The 21,922-nt window shown below is 42.7% G+C and overlaps 2 protein-coding genes across 6 annotated transcripts in view; both read left to right on the top strand.

The window, feature by feature from the left end:
- Positions 1-52: 52 nt before the first annotated feature.
- On the top strand, positions 53-8,339 carry LOC139557745 (protein FAM3A-like). Of its 2 annotated transcripts, none has more exons than XM_071372891.1 (10): positions 53-287; positions 540-598; positions 696-803; positions 3,754-3,777; positions 3,958-4,081; positions 4,680-4,738; positions 4,869-4,919; positions 5,137-5,221; positions 5,592-5,718; positions 6,056-8,339. In XM_071372891.1, exons 2-10 carry the CDS (start codon positions 586-588, stop codon positions 6,152-6,154), a joined length of 690 nt encoding a protein of 229 aa, XP_071228992.1. In that variant the 5' UTR covers positions 53-287; positions 540-585; the 3' UTR covers positions 6,155-8,339. The 2 variants fall into 2 exon arrangements, with proteins under 2 accessions (XP_071228992.1, XP_071228993.1); XM_071372892.1 differs by lacking the exon at positions 53-287 and adding an exon at positions 391-409.
- A 1,142-nt stretch (positions 8,340-9,481) lies between these two features.
- LOC139558020 (serine/threonine-protein kinase Wnk-like) overlaps positions 9,482-21,922 on the top strand; it is a 118,466-nt gene continuing 106,025 nt past the window's right edge. For all 4 annotated transcript variants that reach the window (XM_071373426.1, XM_071373428.1, XM_071373427.1 and 1 more), the window contains exon 1: positions 9,482-10,074. The gene's annotated coding sequence lies outside the window, so the exon portion shown is untranslated. The remainder of the gene's footprint in view (positions 10,075-21,922) is intronic.

Raw genomic sequence — 21,922 nt, 5'->3', positions numbered from 1 at the left:
GATTTGAACGCGGCATAACAGTGGAAAAACGCATGCACGCAGACTCGAGGCTGACGTCACAGAAAATGAAACGCTCAAAACTAATCAGTAAGATCGCACGCTTAAAGAAATTAAGATAATTTCTCCATGCTTGTCGTAACTGGAACGATGCAAACACTACAGACGGTGAACTAAGCCTCCCAAATCATATTTTAGTGGCTTCATTTTTTGTGTCCAAGTTTGTCTTGCCAGGAAAGGTGAATTTTCACGAAGGAAATCTAGATGAGTTTTCCTTGGAATAAATAACAGTGGGTGTTTCCTTTTTGCTCTTCTTGCAGTGGGCGCCTTTCCACTTTTTGCCTTTGTCTTGTCGAATGCATCTCGAAAGAGTTATCTTGCTTGCCACATTGTATCATTGATAGAGATTCCTGTAATTTCCTCAAAAGTATCCTTTTAATGTTTCAAACATTGTTGCTTCAGTGAAACTGCCACGAAATTACCAGGAAAGCTCATGTTCTTTCTAACATTACTGACTATATTATTCTCTTTGTTTTCTATAGGACTACTTGCCGGTCTCTCTGCCTTAGCTTCTGAAGAAAATAAATCATGAGATTGGCAGGTAGGAGAGTCCATCTGTCTTTTTAGTTGTATCTAATGAATGTCATGTATTGTTGCTGAGAAAGAACCTATTCTAATGGAATGTGTCTGTGTGCCAGGGCCTCTGCGAGCTGTTGCTGTGCTGCTATTGGTGGGCCTCACCTGGGTGTTAGCCAGTTCCATACTTGGAGGGGACAGCAACTTGGTGGTCAAACACTTCTTCAGTGGTAAGACTAAGACAACCTTACTGTCTGACGTCTAGCCCCCACAATAGTACAGTGCCTTAGGAAAATATTCAGACCCCTTGACTTTTTCTAGATTGTTACGTTACAGTTTTGTTCTAAAATTGATAAAATTATATATTTTTTCTCATCAATCTACACACTACCCCATAATGACAAAGCAAACAGTTTTTTTGTTGTTGAAATGTTTGAATGTATACAAAAAAACATACCTTATTTACATGAGACTTAAATTGAGTTAAGGTGCATCCTGTTTCCATTGATTGTCTTGGTGGTGTTTCTACAACTTGTTTGGAGTCCACCTGTGGTCAATGCAACAGGACAAGGACCTTAAAACTAAATCAGGATCGATGGGTCCCCTGCAGGACAGTTGCGCTAAAGTAGGCTAATGCGATTAGTGTAAGGTTGTAAGTAACAAGACCATTTCCCAGGACGTAGACATAGCTGATATTGGCAGAAAGCTTAAATTCTTGTTAATCTAACTGTGTTGCTCAATTAACCATTGCTATTACAGTGAAATAATACAATGCTATTGTTTGAGGGCACAGTTTTGAACAAAGTTATTAATAATCAAATTAGGCACATTTGGGCAGTCTTGACACAACATTTTGAACAGAAATGTAATGGTTCATTGGATCAGTCTAAAATGTTGCACATACCCTGCTAGTGGCCAAAATCTATATTGCACATGGGATGGAATAATACATTATGGCCTTTCTCTTGCATTTCAAAGATGATGGTACAAAAAACGGTTGGCTTTTTCTTTGTTTTACCAGATCTAATGTGTTCTCCTACATTCCTTTCACATTTCCACAAACTTCCAAGTGTTTCCTTTCAAATGCTACCAAGAATATGCATATCCTTGCTACAGGCAGTTAGTTTTGGGTATGTCATTTCAGGCGGAAGAGATGTGCGTTGTGCATCCATGCAACACTTACCTTTTTCTTGGACCATGGCCTCCCTGCGGTTTCAGTGGATTAGTCCACTGAGACAGGTGCAAATCAGACAGGTCTCTCGTGCCATAAGAAAAATATATTTGCGACTGCTTACAAAAAATCTTGGTCGACTAACAGCCTATCAACCAAACAACCGATCAGTTGGTTAATGAGGTTAGCCCTAGTTGACAATCTAGCGAGCCCACATTCTTCCACAAACAAAGTACAGCTAGCTAAATAAAATTCATAGTCAACACCAAACAATGCGTAACTGTCACGCTGCAAATGTATAATACATGCAATGGGTATTGCTCATCTAAAATGAGTAATTCAATGTATACCTGAGAACCTGAAGTTACCATCCAAGTAAAAAAAAGTAGCCGGGGGGGTGGGTGCACTAAGGTTGGAAACCCCAAGGTTAAACAAAGCCTACATTATTGCTTGCCTGACCTTTGCCTTATCTGATAAATCTCAGTTCCTGCTGTTTCATGCTTATGAGAGCACTAGGGTATGGAGAGAACCACATTAGTACATGCATCCATTATGCCGAGTGTCAACGTTGTAGGCTGGTGATGATCGTGTGGTGTATTTTTGGAAATCATTGCCAATCAGGTGCATCCCTTCATGGCAGCAGTATATCCATCTGCTAATGGATTTTTCAGCAGGATAATGCCCCTTGCCACAAGGCTAGGATTGTCCAGGAATGATTCCACGAACATCAATCCAATTGAGCATCTGTGGGATGAGATGGAATGAGATATTCGGTGTAGAGATGCACTACCAGAAAACTTGGCACAACTGTGGGAAGCATTGGAGTCAACATGTGCCAGCATCTGGACTGCTTTCAACGCCTTGTAGATTTCATGCCACGACAAATTGAGCCTGTTCTGAGGGCGAAAGGGAGTGCAACTCGATATTAGGAATAAGTTCCTAATGTTTTGAAAGATAATTGTGTGTGTGTACACTATTTTAATAGCAGGACACTGAAGAGTATGAATTAGGATGTTTGAGAAGGTTTGAATCCTAAGCAACCTGCATAGACATTGTTTGAAGTACAATAGACCAAAAATAGCTTTGACCTACTACAGTAGCTGTGTGCTAAAAACAACTTGGTGGAGTAGGCATTGTGGCGCTCATGTGAATTTCCTTTTTTCGGCTTCAGACCAATTTCTACTTCTGACAGTTTTTAATAGACTAGGGCTGGGAATTGCCAGGGACGTCACAATGCAATGGTTAAGGGCTTGTAAGTAAGCATTTCACTGTAAGGTGTGTTGTATTCGGCACATGTGACTAACATTTGATCTGATTTGGAATACGATGTTATCGCCACACTTAGTGTCGTCAGTATTCACACCCCTTGACTTTTTCCACATTTTATTGTTACAGCCTGAGTTTAAAATTGAGTAAATTTAGATTTTTTTTTTGTCACTGGCCTACACACAATACCCCATAATATCAAAGTGGAGTTGTCTTTTGACATTTTTATAAATTAATTACAAATAGAAAACAGATGTTTTGAGTCAAGTATTTAACCCCTTTTTTATGGCAAGGCTAAATATGTTCAGGGGTAAAAATGTGCTTAATAAGTTGCATGAACTTTTGAATAACTGTCTTATCTCTGTATCCCACACACACAATTATCTATGAAGTCCCTCAGTCGAGCAGTGAATTTCAAACACAGATTCAACCACAAAGACCAGGGAGGTTATCCAATGCCTCTCAAAGAAGGGCACCTACTGGTAGATTTATTTATAATTTTTAAAAAGCAGACGTTGAATATCTCAGAGTGGTGAGGTTATGAATTACCCTCTTGGATTGGGTATCAGTACACCCTGTCACTACAGAGTTACAGGCCTCCTTCCTAATTCAGTTGCCGGAGAGGAAGGAAACTGCTCAGGGATTTCACAGCAGCCAATGGTGACTAAAACAGTTAGTTTGAATGGCTGTGATAGGAGAAAACCGGATAGATCAACATTAACTCATATCTATCTTTTCTACAGGGACAAACGAGGAGCCAACAGCTGGTATGTGAGAAGTTAAGACCATTATTTACAGTGGCAATCACAAAAAGTAGTCCTTTTGGAACCTAAACATTTCAATGTCAGTGGGACAGTGCTAATCGATGTCCCTCAGTTGAGCACCATATTCCCAGCTTGGGTACGCTTTCATTCTAATGTGCTAATTTGTGTGTCCTCCTCTTCCAGAGCCCAAACCACACAGGTACAAGTGTGGTCTGTCAGCTCCCTGTCCTCAGAAACATCTGGCTTTCCGCGTCGTCTCTGGAGCCGCCAACGTCATTGGGCCCAAAATCTGCCTGGAGGATAAGATGTGAGAATTATTGTACATCATCGGGGCCATCACACTTCTTACACCAATGTATCAATGTCACCGCCAACCATCTCACTCTCTCCAGCTTGCCTCCGTTTCCTTTTATTTCTCATATGAACTCTGTCTCTTTCTGCCATCATACCATCTTAACCCTGAAGTTTGTCTGAAGAGCTGAATTCAAGTATTTGTCTTTTTTTGCTTTCCTTCATTAGCCTGATCCCAGATCTGTTTGGGCCATCTTGCCAAAAATGACCGAAGGAGTGGTTTTGTCTGTAGCGTCATTCTATCTGTCATTCTGTCTGTCTATGGTGGCTCCTTCATTGTCTGTGTGTAACAATGTATAGATGACCTCTTCAGGGGTTAGTTTCCTGAAAGTTTAGTAGCGCTAATCTCATCTTTCATCTACTGCCTACAATGGGTTTATGATCGTCTTAAATTTAACCAGTAAATTATCAAATTGTATTGTTCACATACACATATTTAGCAGATGTTATTGCGGGTGTAGCAAAATGCTTGTGTTTCTAGTTAGTACGTTAACCAACCCAGGTAAAGTGTTGGTACTTACGGTTCCTCCAACCTTTCCTTTTCTCTCCCTCAGCCTTGTCAGCAGTGTCAACAACAATGTTGGTAGAGGACTAAACGTTGCTTTAGTAAATGGTAATTAATTAGAATAATCTCTGACAAATTGTTCAAAGTTATGTTTCAAGTTAATTTGTGCAGTTGTGATTTTGACTTGACTGTTGCACAGATTGCTAACTTTAAATTAATTCATGTTTATGCTCATCAGGGGTATCTGGAGAGCTCTTGGACACAAAATCATTTGATATGTGGGAAGGAGGTAAGAGGATTAAACACCTTTATACTGATGTCATGGTGTCATTTGGTGCATGTTCGTAATATTTGAATGAGTTTATTTTATATATATTTTATCATTACCTTCAATATTTTCACTGTACAAGAGGTTAAAAGTGGCTTAACGCCCCTCTACATATTGTTCAGTTAAATACAGGTACTTTAATAGGCTACATCCTTACCCGTCTGTCTTCCATTCTCAGATGTTACTCACCTGTTGAAGTATCTCCTACCTTTACACGAGGGAACACTTGTGTTTGTAGCTTCCTTTGATGATCCTGCCACAAAGTAAGAGTCTAGCATGGACATTACTAAGTGAGCCCCAGTCCTGTGCAATGCTTTCAGCGCTGTGTGGTTGTAATATTACACTTCATGGCACATGACTCCCACACACAGCACTAAAGGGGTTGTTTTACAGTCACCACAATCTTGTAAAATGCTTAACAAAACCAAATTGAACATACTGACGACTTGTAAATCTACCAGTCTATTCTTACCATTGTAAACATTACTAAGTGAAGATTATGTTTGGTGTTAAACTATACAAAATTGGTATATTGTACTGTATGGCAGGGTTTCCCAAACTCAAAATGGACATTCATCTAGCTAGCCTACTTTACTGTAACTGTCTGTTTCCCTCTCCTAACACCCGTGTCAGGTTAAATGAGGAGGCTCGTCGTCTGTTTGAGGAGCTGGGTAGCACAGCAGTGAAGGAGCTCACCTTCAGAGACAGCTGGGTGTTTGTAGGAGCCAAGGGCATCGAGAACAAGAGTCCATTCGAACAGGTAGACTACCTTTACTTAAAGCCTAAAATATACATCATTTATACCGTAGGAACAACGCAAGAGCGCCAAGCAAAATGGCTATCCAGCGTAGTTGTGTCGTTTATAGTTGGATGTGCTTGTACATATACGTGTGCATGAGATAAGGATACGTGACCTCTGTGATTACGCGTGATGACGTATCTGTACACTCACTGTTCTCCTCATAGCTCTGCTCGTAACTCTGTCCATATTATAGCTACACTGTGTTATATCTATGGCTCTGTCAGTTTGTTTGTTCTGTAAAGCCTAATGTTCATGCCCTCTCTCTCTGCCTGTGTGTCTCTCTCTACCCCCCCAGCGTATGAAGAACAGTAAGAACAGTAACAAGTACGAAGGCTGGCCTGAGTCTCTGGAAATGGACGGCTGTGTCCCCCTCCGTTCCCCTTCAGAAGGTTAAACACACTCTGCTTGTATCCCTCCCTTCCTCCACTCTTCTCAGATGATGCTTATGCCCTACATGGATCCAATGCTTTTAAATACTGGGAGTGTGCAAGAAAAGTGCACACTTTGGGAGAAGGGTGGAGAGTTGGAACTCTACCTGTTTCTAAGGACTAGCACCTTTTGAGAGTGAAGGCCTCTGGTTCTAAGGATTAGCAGCACAGATCTATCTGGAGAAACTGTAGCAGCAGAAGCATTGACTATGACATTTTGACTAGCCTCGATTTTCAGGCTTCCTCACATTCCTTCTCATTAATGAAACTTGTGGATGGACTGGGACCATAACTCTCCCTCTGCATTTATATCACACCGGCCCTTTTTTGTGTTTCTCGGCACCCATTATTAGCCAAATTATCATTTAGACAAGCCCACTTAATGGGCTTAAGATGGCCCTATGGCCAGACTGTCCCTAATGAGACTTGAGTATGGTATTGGTATTGCACGACTACAGTTGGATAAATGATGCTCTGTTACAATATCATGTAACTACAGGGAGGTAAAGACTCCTACAATACTTCATTTTTTTCTTCACTTTTTGTTTTTTTGTCAAGTAACACGTGCTGCAAAGGACATCTTCTCTTGAGTGGACTGACCCACTGTAACAATGCTGGTAGCGCAATAGGCAAGCTGGCCTAATGGTTGATATGCTAACTTGTTGAAGCAACTGTTTGAACTTGACATTTGAACTAGGAATTGATTTAAGTGTTTGAGGCTTAATGTTCCTGGGAATGACCACGTAGGAATACATGGATATTTCAGAGACCAAATGTTTGATGCACAGATAAGGGAAAAAAATTATGCTGGATAAAAAAAAGAATATATTAAAGAAGTAATGTCTGTAAAACCCTGCAAATGCACAGGAAGAGGGCAGATAATGCTGCCTATATGAATGGAAATCGCGAACAGAATACAATTAAGATTCATAGATTCACTAGCAACATATTATTGCTGGCTGTTCTAGGAAGGATATTGTATGTTGTGATAAATTAAGATTAAAATGCATTAATATATATTTTGTATGCATAGTTTAATATATTAAATTGTAGATTTCAATCTAGTTGTGCTAGCCTGAGTGCCAGTCTGTTTGTTCCAGCATGCCAACTCGTTGTCATGTCAAACATTTGGCTTGACAAGGTGCAATGGAGTTGCCAGAAGCACAAACAGATTTGGGACCAGGTTAAAGTGCTAATAACCTCCACCTTTTAGTTGAGGGTTACCCTGGGGGTCGGGTGTGGGGCTACACCAATGCCATGATTACTGTATATATGTGATAACCTTTGTATGCTTGCAATGCGCAGTGATGTAAAAGTACTGGGTAAATGGAGATGTACTGCTTTAGTTCTCAGGCTGAGAATTGTCTGCACCTGCTGGTAGTCACGCAGGCTCAAGGCTGAGATAGTAGAGAGAGAAACCACAGTCTAGACCATGTTTTTCTCATCTTAGATACTTTGTATCTAATCCAATGCAACAATTTTAAGATATGATTGACGGTAGGTTGTATATAGAGTGTGGTCTCCTGTTTCGCGCCACAGATCTTTACTATAGACTATTGAGATATTCTGTATGTGAAACTCTGTCTGCAATTGCATTTTATTACTAAAGCGTTTTATACCAAGGTTTCTGTGTCATCTATCTTAAAGACTGATTGGTAAAGGAAACTTACATCACCACATGCAAAGGACCAACCAACATTGTCTTAGAGAGAACATTGATTGCTGCACAGCAGTTTACTCAAAAACATTATGTCAACATCTGCCAATCTTGTGTATTTAACTTGGAATAGAACTAGTCTAGAATCCTGTAGATACTACTTTTTACACCCCGTAGGCTATATTCATGGTTTGATTTCACACTAGAGTGGACTTCAGTACCTAAAATAAACATGATTGTACTGTTGGATAACAACACTATTCATGCTTTTACCTGTGTATCTCAGGCCTTGTCCTTACTGTTGTTTATTTGGATATTGTATTACTTTATTTGTTTTTTTGCGTATTTTGTTCTCTGAATTTGATTAAATATACACCACTTGTTACATTTTCAATACTCAAAACAAGTGCTTTGAGACCAAGTGTACTATAGAATTCTACTATTCATTTTTGTGACTTACACTATTTTGTTAAATATTAAAATATATAAATCTCTGTGTGTGCGGTGTGGTTCAGCCTGAGTGCCAGTCTGTGTGTGCTATCATGTCAATTCTTATGTCAATGATTGTCATGGCTTGACAATGAGCAATGGAGTTCGCAGGAGCGCAAACCATCTTGGACCAAATACTACCTTGAGTGAATTTTACAGGCTATCCTTTGTGGAGTATGACTGTATGTAAAGTATGTATTTGGTCATCTGATTACTACAATCTTCTTTATGGGTTGATGTAATGACAATGTGAACGACTGAAAAAGCTGATGTCAACTCAACGTACAGAAGACATTGTGGTATAAAAGGCAAAACGGACCCTAGGTCTGCACTGATGCTCTTGAGACATACAGTGCAGCTCTTGGTTCCCTCCTGTCCATTATCTTAAAATCAAAACTGATCCTAGGTCAGCACTGATGCTCTTGAGACATACAGTGCAGCCCTTGGTTCCCTCCTGTCCATTATCTTAAAATCAAAACTGATCCTAGATCAGCACGCCTACTCAGTCTTGTTACATGCAGCCCCAGATCTGTGGGAAGTCATGCATAATGCCCCCATCTGCATGCTCCATGAAGAATAGGGAGCAGTGTCATGCACCGTGGACAGACAGCAGTCATCTGTTGAAACCCATTAGGGGGCGCCAAAAGACGGGGTTATTCAGTTCATTCTGTACTTGCGTGAGTGCCTTAAAAACAGGGGTCGGCAGAATGGAAAGAAAATGGCCCAACCCCATTCACTGAGATCCCTTTTCCCTCTTTCTCTGACATGTTTTGTGGAATAGAGATCATTATTCCATCTGTGTGCTTTTTGGGCATTATGAAAATGATATGCTAAACTCTGTCCTTGAATTTGAGCCGATGCATAAGAAATGGGGAAATGACGGCTAAACATCAATTCCACAAATGACAAGTCATAGATTTTTGTCATGTGCAATTACAGACATGTCTAGTGTGCCCAATCTAAATGTAAGAAGAACTCACATGCCATGTATAGCAGATAATTTACATAACCGTATTTGCAAGACAACAATGTAATGGGGCTTACTACCGTGTAATGCAATATTTCATTCAAATGGGAGAGGCCACAACAGAATGCAGGCGAGTTGCATGCCGCCCTCTTGTGGCCCTTTTCAGCAGCGCTCGCGTGCGCACATCAGAGCCTCCTCGCGGGTTGTGGAGAGGAATGGAGAAGCCAGTAAGCGCGTGCAGTTACACCTTGTACACAGATGGCCGTGTGACTCCTATCTTGTAAATGATGTACATACATTAGCGTCTGAAGGTATCTGCATGTATAAGTGTATATACATTTATGTCGCCACATCGACGGTTGACGGGGAAACCTGTACATCAAAGATCAGACCAACGAAAGGCAAGCATCATCTGTGTGGCACGTACCGTTAGACCTCCTGCCTGCTCTAGTATAGATTTAGAAAGACTCGACACTAGTTGGGATTTTCAAACTTGGATTTACCGACACGCACTAATGGTGAAGCTCAAATTTAAAAAAGGATATCATTTGAAAATGAGTCGTATCTTGCATAATCTGATGGAATATTGCTGTTAAAACAATTATAGGCAATGAAGTGCAATTTAAAGGTCGCTTGAGCAACGTTTGAAATAATTTGTGTAGCTACATAACGGAATATAAATTATAGGGCTTGTTTAGCTAGCTTGCTAGCTGTCTGGGTTACCAGTTTGCCAAAAAAATTCAGAACGGACGTTAACGAGATGATACATTTAGGTAAGTGCAGTTTTCTTGCTACATTGTATCAATTGTAACGAATTTCCAACAGTGCTGGACAGCTTGGAATGGAATCCCTATTTCTGTTCACCAGGGTAGCTTAGGTGTTGCAATCTGTTATTGTACGCTAACTACCATGATGTCTAATTGGGGAGTTAAATGCTTCTACCCGGTGATATCGTGCCTCAGATTTTCTTATTTAATCCCCAGCACAGGGCAGGCTTCAATATTCATATATTATTTCATAGGTTACATTGTTTACGTTATGTCAGATTTCTGTAGTGCTGGATAGCCTAGTATTCGCGCCCGTGCGCCTGCTCCATGGAAAATGCCATCAAATTTATTATTTGCCAATTGCTTGTTACGTTAGTTTAGCTTCCCCTGCTGAAACAACAAATATATTGTCTTATTATAACCTAGCGTATCCATTTATGGTTTTTGTGGGATTTCAATCTGAAGTGTCAATCATAAATTATAGCAAACCCTCGCGCGCTAGGTTACAACATTTATCCTGCCACGGCTTCTACAGTCTGCTCCAGCAGCCAGCAAGCAGCCAGCAAGCAAGAGGAGCCTTTTGAGGAAGGACCTGCGCTTGGCCGTGTTGTGTTTATTGTAAACAATATCAGGCTACAGGCTACAAACGCCATAATTAATTGCGTTTTGCTTTTATGTTAAGGTCAAATTAGAATCAATCAACATGATGTGTCTTCTGACGACAACCACACATGGCCCTATACTACAGCCTGTAAAAATGACCATCATTGGCTGTCACTGGCTTGTCCATTTGTAAATCAGAATTGCCATTGCCAAATGATTATCCTCTTTTATTATTATTAAATGTTTTATATATATATACATATACATAGTGATTATTAAAAATACATATTTTTTGTTTAAAAAAAAAGTTTGTTAAAAGAGAGCATCAAAGCACTGGTTATAATGTTTTATTGGATCCCCCACTGGGAGTAATAACAGATGTAGCTCTGAAATGGCACCCTATTCCCTATATAGTGCACTACATTGAACGAAGCCAATAGGGCCCTGGTTAAAAGTAATGCACCATATAGGGGATATGGTGCCATTTTTGATTCAGCCATTGTCTAAAGTAGTGATGTACTCTAGTCATTATCAGACCACTCCTTCTTGATAAAAATGCTGAGGACTTCATACGTTAACCCCCTGAACCCAGTCACTGAAAACCATAAGCTTATAATAAATCACTATTCTAATATAAACTATGAAGCAGTTTGGTTCAGAGGTGGCACTCAGTATCATAGAAATAAAATTTGTGCCGTGGTCTGAGAGACTTTGGCCATTCTGTTAATCCAATTTTATCAGTAGTATGATATGTAGTGGCCTAGACCTAAAACAGCAGGCCTGTCCATCCACCATGGGCGAGGGCTCCATCCACCATGGGCGAGGGCTCCATCCACCATGGGCGAGGGCTCCATCCACCATGGGCGAGGGCTCCATCCACCATGGGCGAGGGCTCCATCCACCATGGGCGAGGGCTCCATCCAACATGGGCGAGGGCTCCATCCACCATGGGCGAGGGCTCCATCCAACATGGGCGAGGGCTCCATCCACCATGGGCGAGGGCTCCAGGAATAGTAAACCACTCTAGTAGCATGCGTAGTTGGCCTAGTTATAGTAATAAAAGTGCTCATTCATCCATAGAGACGGGAGCTTGAGTAGATGATGCTCCACTCCAGTAGTAGGCCTAGGTCCCTTCAGTAACATGTGTAACTCCTATTACTAAATTATTTCAGGTCAGAGGTGATCAGATCAGTAGTATGTTATATTAAAACAGCTTAATCCATCCACTGGGATCGGAGCGCCATCTCAGTAGTAGACCTAAGACACTTTAGTAACATGTTGTAATCCTAACTCATCACAGACACATCCGCTGATTAAGGCCCTCTCACCTGGATTAGATAGACTGTTGAGTGGGAGAGGGGAGGGGAGGAGAGGACAATGGACAGAAGAAAGGATGGGACAGGATAAATTAGTAAAGAGGAGAGGAGGGGGGGTGGGATGGGAGGGGACAGGAGAGATTAGAAGAGAGGGGAGGGGAGGACGGGAGTGGAGAAGAGGAGAGGGGACAGGAGAGGAGGGACAGGGGAGGACAAGAGAGAGGAAAAGAGAGGGGGGAGAAGAGAAGGAGACAGGAGAGGAGAGGGGACAGGAGAGAGGAGAAGAGGAGAGTGGACAGGAGAGGCGAAGAGAGCAGAGAGGGGAGGACAGGAGAGAGGAGAAGAGAAGGGGATAGGAGAAGAGAAGAGAGGGGGAGTGGAAAAGGGACAGCAGAATAATAGACGGTTAGATAATACTCCTTCCTCTCACTCTCTCTCTCGTCTATTCTGAGTGATCTCACTCGCACTCTCTCTCTCTTTTTCTTCCCCCCTCTCTCTCTCTCTGAGTGATCTCACTCACTCGCTCCCCTCCCCCCCTCTCTCTCTTTCTCTTCCCCCCTCTCTCTCTGAGGGATCTCAGTCCCACTCTCTCTGAGGGATCTAACGGTCCTCTGTGTGCTTGCTACCTACACTGCCCTCAGTGTCACATGCTTGACCTGGATTGGACAATAGTAGTTGTTGTGTTCTTAAGTCTTGGGTTCCTCCAATGGGAAGAGAACAACCACTGTGTGTTTGAGTGTTGTATGGAAGTTCCAAGTCCCAGTCTAAATGCAGGACAGGAGAAGGAGAAACAGTATCAAAGAGTCGGATACTGTGATGGTGATTATGATTAGAGGAGAGGAAGGAAGTTTAACTTCTCTTTTCAAAGTTAGATAAGGCATTTTATGTCTTTGAACATCTCTTCTCAAATTAGATTCTTATTGTAAACTGTGTTGTTGTTGTTGGACGGTCTGATGTCTGTGTACAAGTGCACATTTTCATTCAGCTTCTATCCAAATACAAAATATTCCTCTTCCTTGTATGTTCCTCAAGTCTAGACCTGTTAGCTGAAGCTGAGTGTTTTGGGCGTTGATATACAGATGAAGTCGGAAGTTCACATACACTTAGGTTGGAGTCATTAAAACTTGTTTTTAAAACACTCCACAAATTTCTTGTGAACAAACTATAGTTTTGGCAAGTCGGTTAGAACATCTACTTTGTGCATGACACAAGTAATTGTTCCAACAATTGTTTACAGACAGATTATTTCACTTATAATTCACTGTATCACAATTTCAGTGGGTCAGAAGTTTACATATACTAAGTTGACTGTGCCTTTAAACAGCTTGGAAAATTCCAGAAAATTATGTCATGGCTTTAGAAGCTTCTGAAAGGCTAATTGACACAATTTGAGTCAATTGGAGGTGTACCTGTGGATGTATTTCAAGGCCTACCTTCAAACTCAGTGCCTCTTTGATTGACATCATGGGAAAATCAAAAGAAATCAGCTAAGACCTCAGAAAAAAAATTGTATACCTCCACAAGTCAGGTTCATCATTGGGTGCAATTTCCAAACGCCTGAAGGTACCACGTTCATCTGTACAAACAATAGTACGCAAGTATAAACACCATGGGACCACGCAGCCGTCATACCGCTCAGGAAGGAGACGCATTCTGTCTCCTAGAGATGAACGTACTTTGGTGCGAAAAGAGCAAATCAATCCCAGAACAACAGCCAAGGACCTTGTGAAGACGCTGGAGGAAACAGGTACAAAAGTATCTGTATCCACAGTAAAACGAGTCCAATATCGACATAACCTGAAAGGCCACTCAGCAAGGAAGAAGCCACTGCTCCAAAACCGCGATAAAAAAGCCAGACTACGGTTTGCAACTGCACATGGGGACAAAGATCATACTTTTTGCAGAAATGTCCTCTGGTCTGATGAAATAAAAATAGAACTGTTTGGCCATAATGACCATCTTTATGTTTGGAGGAAAAAGGGGGAGGCTTGCAAGCCGAAGAACACCATCCCAACCTTGAAGCATGGGGGTCGCAGCATCATGTTGTGGGGGTGCTTTGCTGCAGGAGGGACTGGTGCACTTCACAAAATACATGGCATCATAAGGAGGGAAAATTATGGGGATATATTGAAGCAACATCTCAAGACATCAGTCAGGAAGTTAAAGCTTGGTCGCAAATGGGTCTTCCAAATGGACAATGACCATAAGCATACTTACATAACCAAAGTTGTGGCAAAATGGCTTAAGGACAACAAAGTCAAGGTATTTGAGTGGCCATCACAAAGCCCTGACCTCAATCCCATAGAAAATGTGTGGGCAGAACTGAAAAAGCGTGTGCGAGCAAGGAGGCCTACAAACCTGACTCAGTTACACCAGCTCTGTCAGGAGGAATGGGCCAAAATTCACCCAACTTATTGTGGGAAGCTTGTGGAAGGCTACCCGAAACATTTGGCCTAAGTTAAACAATTTAAAGGCAATGCTACCAAATACTAATTGAGTGTATGTGAACTTCTGACCCACTGGGAATGGGATGAAATAAATAAAAGTTTAAATGAATCACTCTCTAATATTATTCTGACATTTCACATTCTTAAAATAAAGTGGTGATCCTAATTGACCTAAGACAGGGAATATTTAATAGGATTAAATGTCAGGAATTGTGAAAAACTGAGTTTAAATGTATTTGGCTGAGGCGTATGTAAACTTCTGACTTCAACTGTAAATTAGTCAGACTGTCTCAGGTGTTGCTTTATATAGGCTATTTACCCAGCGTCTCTGTTCATCTCGGTATTCATCCCTCATCACATACGTCCAACCAGAGAAATGAATTAAGCTTTTACATTAATCATGCATTGATCCCAGGACAGTTCCAGTTGTGGGTATGCCTTTCAAGTTAGGATTTGGCCAGTAGCCTTTGAGTGAATACAAAATGACTGGTACTTGATACTTTGACCAATAGGACACATGCTTTCATCTCGTCATCAAAGTACTCTATCACTATTCATCCTTTTGAGAGTGAAATGTAAACTCAGATGTCTGAATGATAGATACCTGCCACTGATGTCTGAATGATAGATACCTGCCACTGATGTCTGAATGATAGATACCTGCCACTGATGTCTGAATGATAGATACCCGCCACTGATGTCTGAATGATAGATACCTGCCACTGATGTCTGAATGATAGATACCTGCCACTGATGTCTGAATGATAGATACCCGCCACTGATGTCTGAATGATAGATACCTGCCACTGATGTCTGAATGATAGATACCTGCCACTGATGTCTGAATGATAGATACCTGCCACTGATGTCTGAATGATAGATACCTGCCACTGATGTCTGAATGATAGATACCTGCCACTGATGTCTGAATGATAGATACCTGCCACTGATGTCTGAATGATAGATACCTGCCACTGATGTCTGAATGATACATACCTGCCACTGATGGTTGAATGATAGATACCCACCACCGTACAAATCCACAGTTTTATTGTGCAACGTTTGGATCTGAAGGTCTTCATCAGGCTCAAATGTCTATAATCCTTTGAATGGCCTTATTTAGGTGTGTTGCCAGGCAGAGGACAGTGTAGCAACAACTCTTGTATTCAAACTTTTCTTTCTTTCCAACACACACACAAACACATTCATACTAGAGGTCGACCGATTATGATTTTTCAACGCCGATACCGATACCGATTATTGGAGGGCCAAAAAAAGCCAATACCGATTAATCGGACGATTTTTTAAATGTATTTGTAATAATGACAATTACAATAATACTGAATGAACACTTATTTTAACTTAATATAGTACATCAATAAAATAAATTTAGCCTCAAATAAATAATGAAACATGTTCAATTTGGTTTAAATAATGCAAAAACAAAGTGTTGGAGAAGAAAGTAAAAGTGCAATATGTGCCATGTAAGAAAGCTAATGTTTAAGTTCCTTGCTCAGAACATGAGAACATATGAAAGCTGGTGGTTCCTTTTAACATGAGTCTTCAATATTCCCAGGTAAGAAGTTTTAGGTGGTAGTTATTATAGGAATTATAGGACTATTTCTCTCTATACGATTTGTATTTCCTATACCTTTGACTATTGGATGTTCTTATAGGCACTTTAGTATTGCCAGTGTAACAGTATAGCTTCCATCCCTCTCCTCGCTCCTACCTAGGCTCGAACCAGGAACACATCGACAACAGCCACCCTCGAAGCAGCGTTACCCTTGCAGAGCAAGGGGAACAACTACTCCAAGTCTCAGAGCGAGTGACGTTTGAAACGCTATTAACGCGCAACCGCTAACTAGCTAGCCATTTCACATCGGTTACACCAGCCTAATCTCGGGAGTTGATAGGCTTGAAGTCATAAACAGCGCAATGCTTGAAGCATTGCGAAGAGCTGCTGGCAAAACGCACAAAAGTGCTGTTTGAATGAATGCTTACGAGCCTGCTGGTGCCTACCATTGCTCAGTCAGACTGCTCTATTAAATCATAAACTTAATTATAGCATAATAACACACAGAAATACGAGCCTTAGGTCATTAATAGGGTCGAATCCAGAAACGATCATCTCGAAAACAAAACGTTTATTCTTTCAGTGAAATACGGAACCGTTCTGTATTTTATCTAACGGGTGGCATCCATAAGTCTAAATATTCCTGTTACATTGCACAACCTTCAATGTTAAGTCATAATTATGTAAAATTCTGGCAAATTAGTTTGCAATGAGCCAGGCAGCCCAAACTGTTGCATATACCCTGACTCTGTTGACACAATTTTCCTAGTTAAAATAAATTCATTTTAGCAGGCAATATTAACTAAATATGCAGGTTTAAAAAGATATACTTGTGTATTGATTTTAAGAAAGGCATTGATGTTTATGTGTAATGGCTTTCGTTGGTGGAAGGAGAGGAGGACCAAAATGCAGCGTGGTATGTATCCATAATATAATTTAATCGAGAATGAATACAAAATACAAAAGAACAAGAGAATAAATGAAAACCGAAACAGTCCCGTATGGTGCAAACACTGAAACGGGAAACAGGAAACAATCACCCACAAAACACAATAGAAAACAGGCTACCTAAATATGGCTCCTAATCAGAGACAACGACTGACACCTGCCTCTGATTGAGAACCATACTAGGCCAAACACATAAAAATATAAATACAGAACAAAACAAAGAAAAACAACATAGAATGCCCACCCCAACTCACGCCCTGACCAAACTAAAATAAAGACATAGAAAAGGAACTAAGGTCAGAACGTGACAGTACCCCCCCCCCCCCCCCCAAAGGTGCGGACTCCGGCCGAAAAACCTGAACCCATAGGGGAGGGTCTGGGTGGGCATTTACCGCGGTGGCGGCTCTGGAGCGGGACGTGGACCCCACTCCACCATAGTCTCGGCCCACTTATGTGGCACCTTAGGAGTGGCGACCCTCGCCACCGACCCCGGATTGGAGACCCTAGTAGAGGGCAGCACTGGACTGAGGGGCACCTCTGGACTGAGGGGTGCCTCTGGACTGAGGGGCGCCTCTGGACTGAGCGGCAGCTCCGGACTGAGGGGCAGCTCCGGACTGGCGGGCGGCTCTGTCAGCTCCGGACTGAGGGGCAGCTCCGGACTGGCGGGCGGCTCTGGCAGTTCCGGACTGGCGGGCGGCTCTGGCAGCTCCGGACTGGCGGGCGGCTCTGGCAGCTCCGGACTGGAGGGCAAACCTGGAGGGAGAAGACGGAGAGACAGCCTGGTGCGTGGCACTGCCACAGGACCCACCAGGCTGGAGAGACCTACAGGAGACCTGGTGCGTGGAGGAGACACCGGAAGGACCGGGCTGTGGAGGAGCACTGGAGCTCCTCCACAGGAGGAACTAAGGTCAGAACGTGACATTATGGTTAGGTACACGTTGGAGCAACGACAGTCCTTTTTCGCGAATGCGCACCACATCGATTATATACAATGCAGGACACGCTAGATAAACTAGTAATATCATCAACCATGTGTAGTTAACTAGTGATTATGATTGATTGATTGATTGTTTTTTATAAGATAAGTTTAATGCTAGCTAGCAACTTACCTTGGCTTCTTACTGCATTCGCGTAACAGGCAGGCTCCTCGTGGAGTGCAATGTAAGGCAGGTAGTTAGAGCGTTGGACTAGTTAACCGTAAGGTTGCAAGATTGAATCCATGAGCTGACAAGGTAAAATCTGTCGTTCTGCCCCTGAACAAGGCAGTTAACCCACCGTTCCTAGGCCGTCATTGAAAATAAGAATATGTTCTTTACTGACTTGCCTAGTTAAATAAAGGTGTCCAAAAATACCAATTTCCGATTGTTATGAAAACTTGAAATCGGCGCCAATTAATCGGCCATTCCGATTAATCGGTCGACCTCTAATTCATACACACACATTCATACACACACCTCCCTGGCGGTCGGTTTCGGTCCTGTGCTCACAGGATTAATCAGCAGGAGCTAACGAGCAGGCCTTTAACGGGCTTATGAGAGTTCCTCCATCCGTGTCCCCTCCTGTCCTCACCGGTGTCCCGCCTCCTCCCCTGTCCCCTTCCCCTGTCCTCACCCGTGGCAGGTCCTCACCCTCGTTCCCCGTTCCTACCTGCGTTCCTCCATACCCCCCCTTCATCCATGTCCCTCCCCCCCAGTCCTCGTGGGGTTATTTAAGATACTATTTGAGTTGGGTTTCAGAAGTTTTTGGAAGTTAGGCAGGGACTCCACTGTCCTGGCGTTAGGGGAAGTTTGTTCCACCATTGGGGTGCCCTGACAGAGAAGAGCTTTGACTGGGCTGAGTGGGAGCTTCCCTCCCGCAGGGGTAGGGAAGCCAAGAGACCAGAGGTGGCAGAACGGAGTGCTTGGGTTGGGATGTAGGGTTTGAGCATAGCCTGAAGGTATGGAGAGGCATTTCCCCTTGCAGCTCCGTAGGCAAGCACCTTGAAGATGATGCGAGCTTAGACTGGAAGCCAGTGGACTGTGCGGAGGAGCGGAGTGACATGGGAGAACTTGGGGAGGTTGAACACCAGACGGACTGAGGTATTCTGGCTAAATTGCAGGGGTTTGATTGCAGCAACGGGGAGCCCAGCCAACAGAGAGTTGCAGTAGTCCAGACTGGAGATGACAAGTGCCTGGATTAGGACCGGTACCACTTCCTGTGTAAGGAAAGGTCGTATTCTACTGATATTGGACACGCCAAGGCTCCCCACCCCCTGAAGGGTTTGAGCCCACCAGTAGTGTGGGTCGATAGGGCAGCGTGGCACCAAAGCAGTGACCCGATAGGGCAGCGTGACAGCGGGACACCAAAGCAGTGACCCTGATAGGGCAGCGTGACAGCGGGACACCAAAGCAGTGACCCCGATAGGGCAGCGTGACAGCGGGACACCAAAGCAGTGACCCCGATAGGGCAGCGTGACAGCGGGACACCAAAGCAGTGACCCCGATAGGGCAGCGTGACAGCGGGACACCAAAGCAGTGACCCCGATAGGGCAGCGTGGCACCGGGGCACCAAACACAAATAGATCACTATTTAAGTCAATGATGTCTTAATGAGTGTATTGGCGGCGATTTGTGCAGTGATTTTATTTCTATGACCAAACTGCTGTGTCCTGGACGGAGCAATACGCCACAGGGCAAAACCCACCGAGCTTCTGCTCCTTATGCTCCTAGTCACAGTCAGTGGCCATGTCTGAATACCAGTACTAGCACACTACACACTTAAACTGCATACTCATTTCGGCGTTTGATCTAGTAGAATTCACTCGTCTTTTCCGACGTGTTTGACAACATCTGATAATGAGATAAATTGATGCGTTGTTCCAAAATGAGCGACTGGCGGGCATTGGATGGCGCATTCCGAGTACTATTTCTCAAAATTTCACATATTATAAAACTTTTTTTTCTCGGATACTATTTAGTACACTAGTATGGGTATTTGAACACAACCAGCCACTCAGCCTATAGAAATATTACTATGCTAATATATTCAAATAGCTCCAGTCATTTTCCTCTACCCCCAATCCATCCACTCTCATTCCTCTCTTTTTCTCATGTTCTCTGTCCTATTCATCCCTGTGCAAACAGTAGTTGTTTTTGTTCAAGCAGAAATGTAGCTATAGTCACTTCTTTCTTTCATTCACACAAACACTGGCATATTTAATCAGGGAGAATCCCCCACAACCCCCTTTTTTGTCTCTGCCCCCCCCCTTCATTTCTCTCTTGTTCTCTTTCACACAACATTTTTCCCACCCCTTCAAACCAGCCAGCCCCATTGCTTCTTTCTCCGCACATTTACAGTTTCTCTGGTCCAGGGTTAAGTGCCTTGCTCAAGGGCATATCAACAGATTTTTCACCAAGTCGGTTCATGGATTTGAACCAGCAACTTTTTGGTTACTGACCCAACGCTCACCTGCCGCTCTCTCTCTCTCTCTCTCTCTCTCTCTCTCTCTCTCTCTCTCTCTCTCTCTCTCTCTCTCTCTCTCTCTCTCTCTCTCTCTCTCTCTCTCTCTCTCTCAATTTGGAACCTTGATGTCCCCTCTCCACTCTCAATCCCTTTCTGTCCACACACACACACACACACACACACACACACACACACACACACACACACACACACACACACACACACACACACACACACACACACACACACACACACACACAGTAGACACACAAGCACTGCATCCCCCTCCTCAACCCCCCTCAACACACACATGCACGACCACGCACACAATGAAACACAAACACACACTGGCACGCACCCCATTCCCCTGGCTCCTCCTTTGTCTGCCTGACTAAATCACCAGAAGTTGTTCAGTCCCAGGGGATTAATGTGTGTATGCCCATGAAGGGAGGGATGAAAAAGAAGGGAGAGAGGGAAAAAGGGAGCACAGTGTTTGTTATGTTTGCAGTGCAGCGACTCTGTGGTACAGAGGGACCCTCTGTTGTCCATGTCCTTCGTGTACTATGTGATGGAGACTGTGGTAGCCTAAATTATGTGATGGAATTTATGTTTCCCATGCTTGCATTAGCCTGTACATTTTCAAACTTTGAGTTCATGTTTCATTAGAGAAGTATGGGGTTACCACGTGATACATTTTACTGTAGCTAGTTTGTCATGTTTGCAGTAGACTGTAAAAAAAAATCTACTTTGAGTTCCAGTTTCATAGAGAAGTTTGGGGTTAAATGGAGCTGAGCAGTAATAGGCTAATTGTAAACGTTTCGTAATAATCTCGTAATAATCATGATGATTTTTTTAATGTTAGGCTGCATGTCAAGTGTACACACCTATATGGTCCATAAAGGGCCTGGAGGGACAGAGAGGCAGAACACAGCTGGATGTTCACATCTCATTACATGTAGGCCTACTTGATGTAACTCCATTACGGCAAGGCTGAATGGATGAGATTCAGACCAGCAGTGACATGATGTGATTGTGAACATGTGCCTTCACACAAAAACACAGGGTCTACGATCCAAATGGCACCCTATTCCCTATATAGTGCACTACTTTTGAGCAGGGCCCTGGTAAAAAGTAGTGCACTATTTAGGAAATATGTTGCCATTTGGGACACAGTCCATACAAAGCCTCCCAAAACCAGGCTTTGTCTAAACAGTATTTTGTTTGTTATCCTTATCTCTTATGACCACTGATATTTATCATATTTGCTGCCAATGTTACACCCCTGAAAAAGGGTAGAAAGAATCACGATAGTGATACGGAATGTTTACTCATTGAACGTTTAGTGCAATCATTTTACATAAATAACACATTTTACAGAACAACAGATCTACAGGAACGATAGGTTTTGTAGGGTACAAGGCTTATTCAAATCATAACAGTATACACTGTACATCACTGAAACAAATACTGTTTTCAATATAACTGTCAAGCAAAGCTTTAACTCAGTAAACCATAACACAATT

This window comes from Salvelinus alpinus, chromosome 28 (genome assembly GCF_045679555.1).
Source record: "Salvelinus alpinus chromosome 28, SLU_Salpinus.1, whole genome shotgun sequence".
NCBI lineage: Eukaryota > Metazoa > Chordata > Actinopteri > Salmoniformes > Salmonidae > Salvelinus > Salvelinus alpinus.
This window is presented reverse-complemented; position numbering and strand designations above follow the sequence as displayed.

Coding starts and splice junctions, on each gene's coding strand:
- LOC139557745 (XM_071372891.1), top strand. Junction 804..3,753: donor GGTCAAACACTTCTTCAGTG/GTAAGACTAAGA, acceptor TCTTTTCTACAG/GGACAAACGAGGAGCCAACA. Junction 5,719..6,055: donor ACAAGAGTCCATTCGAACAG/GTAGACTACCTT, acceptor CTACCCCCCCAG/CGTATGAAGAACAGTAAGAA.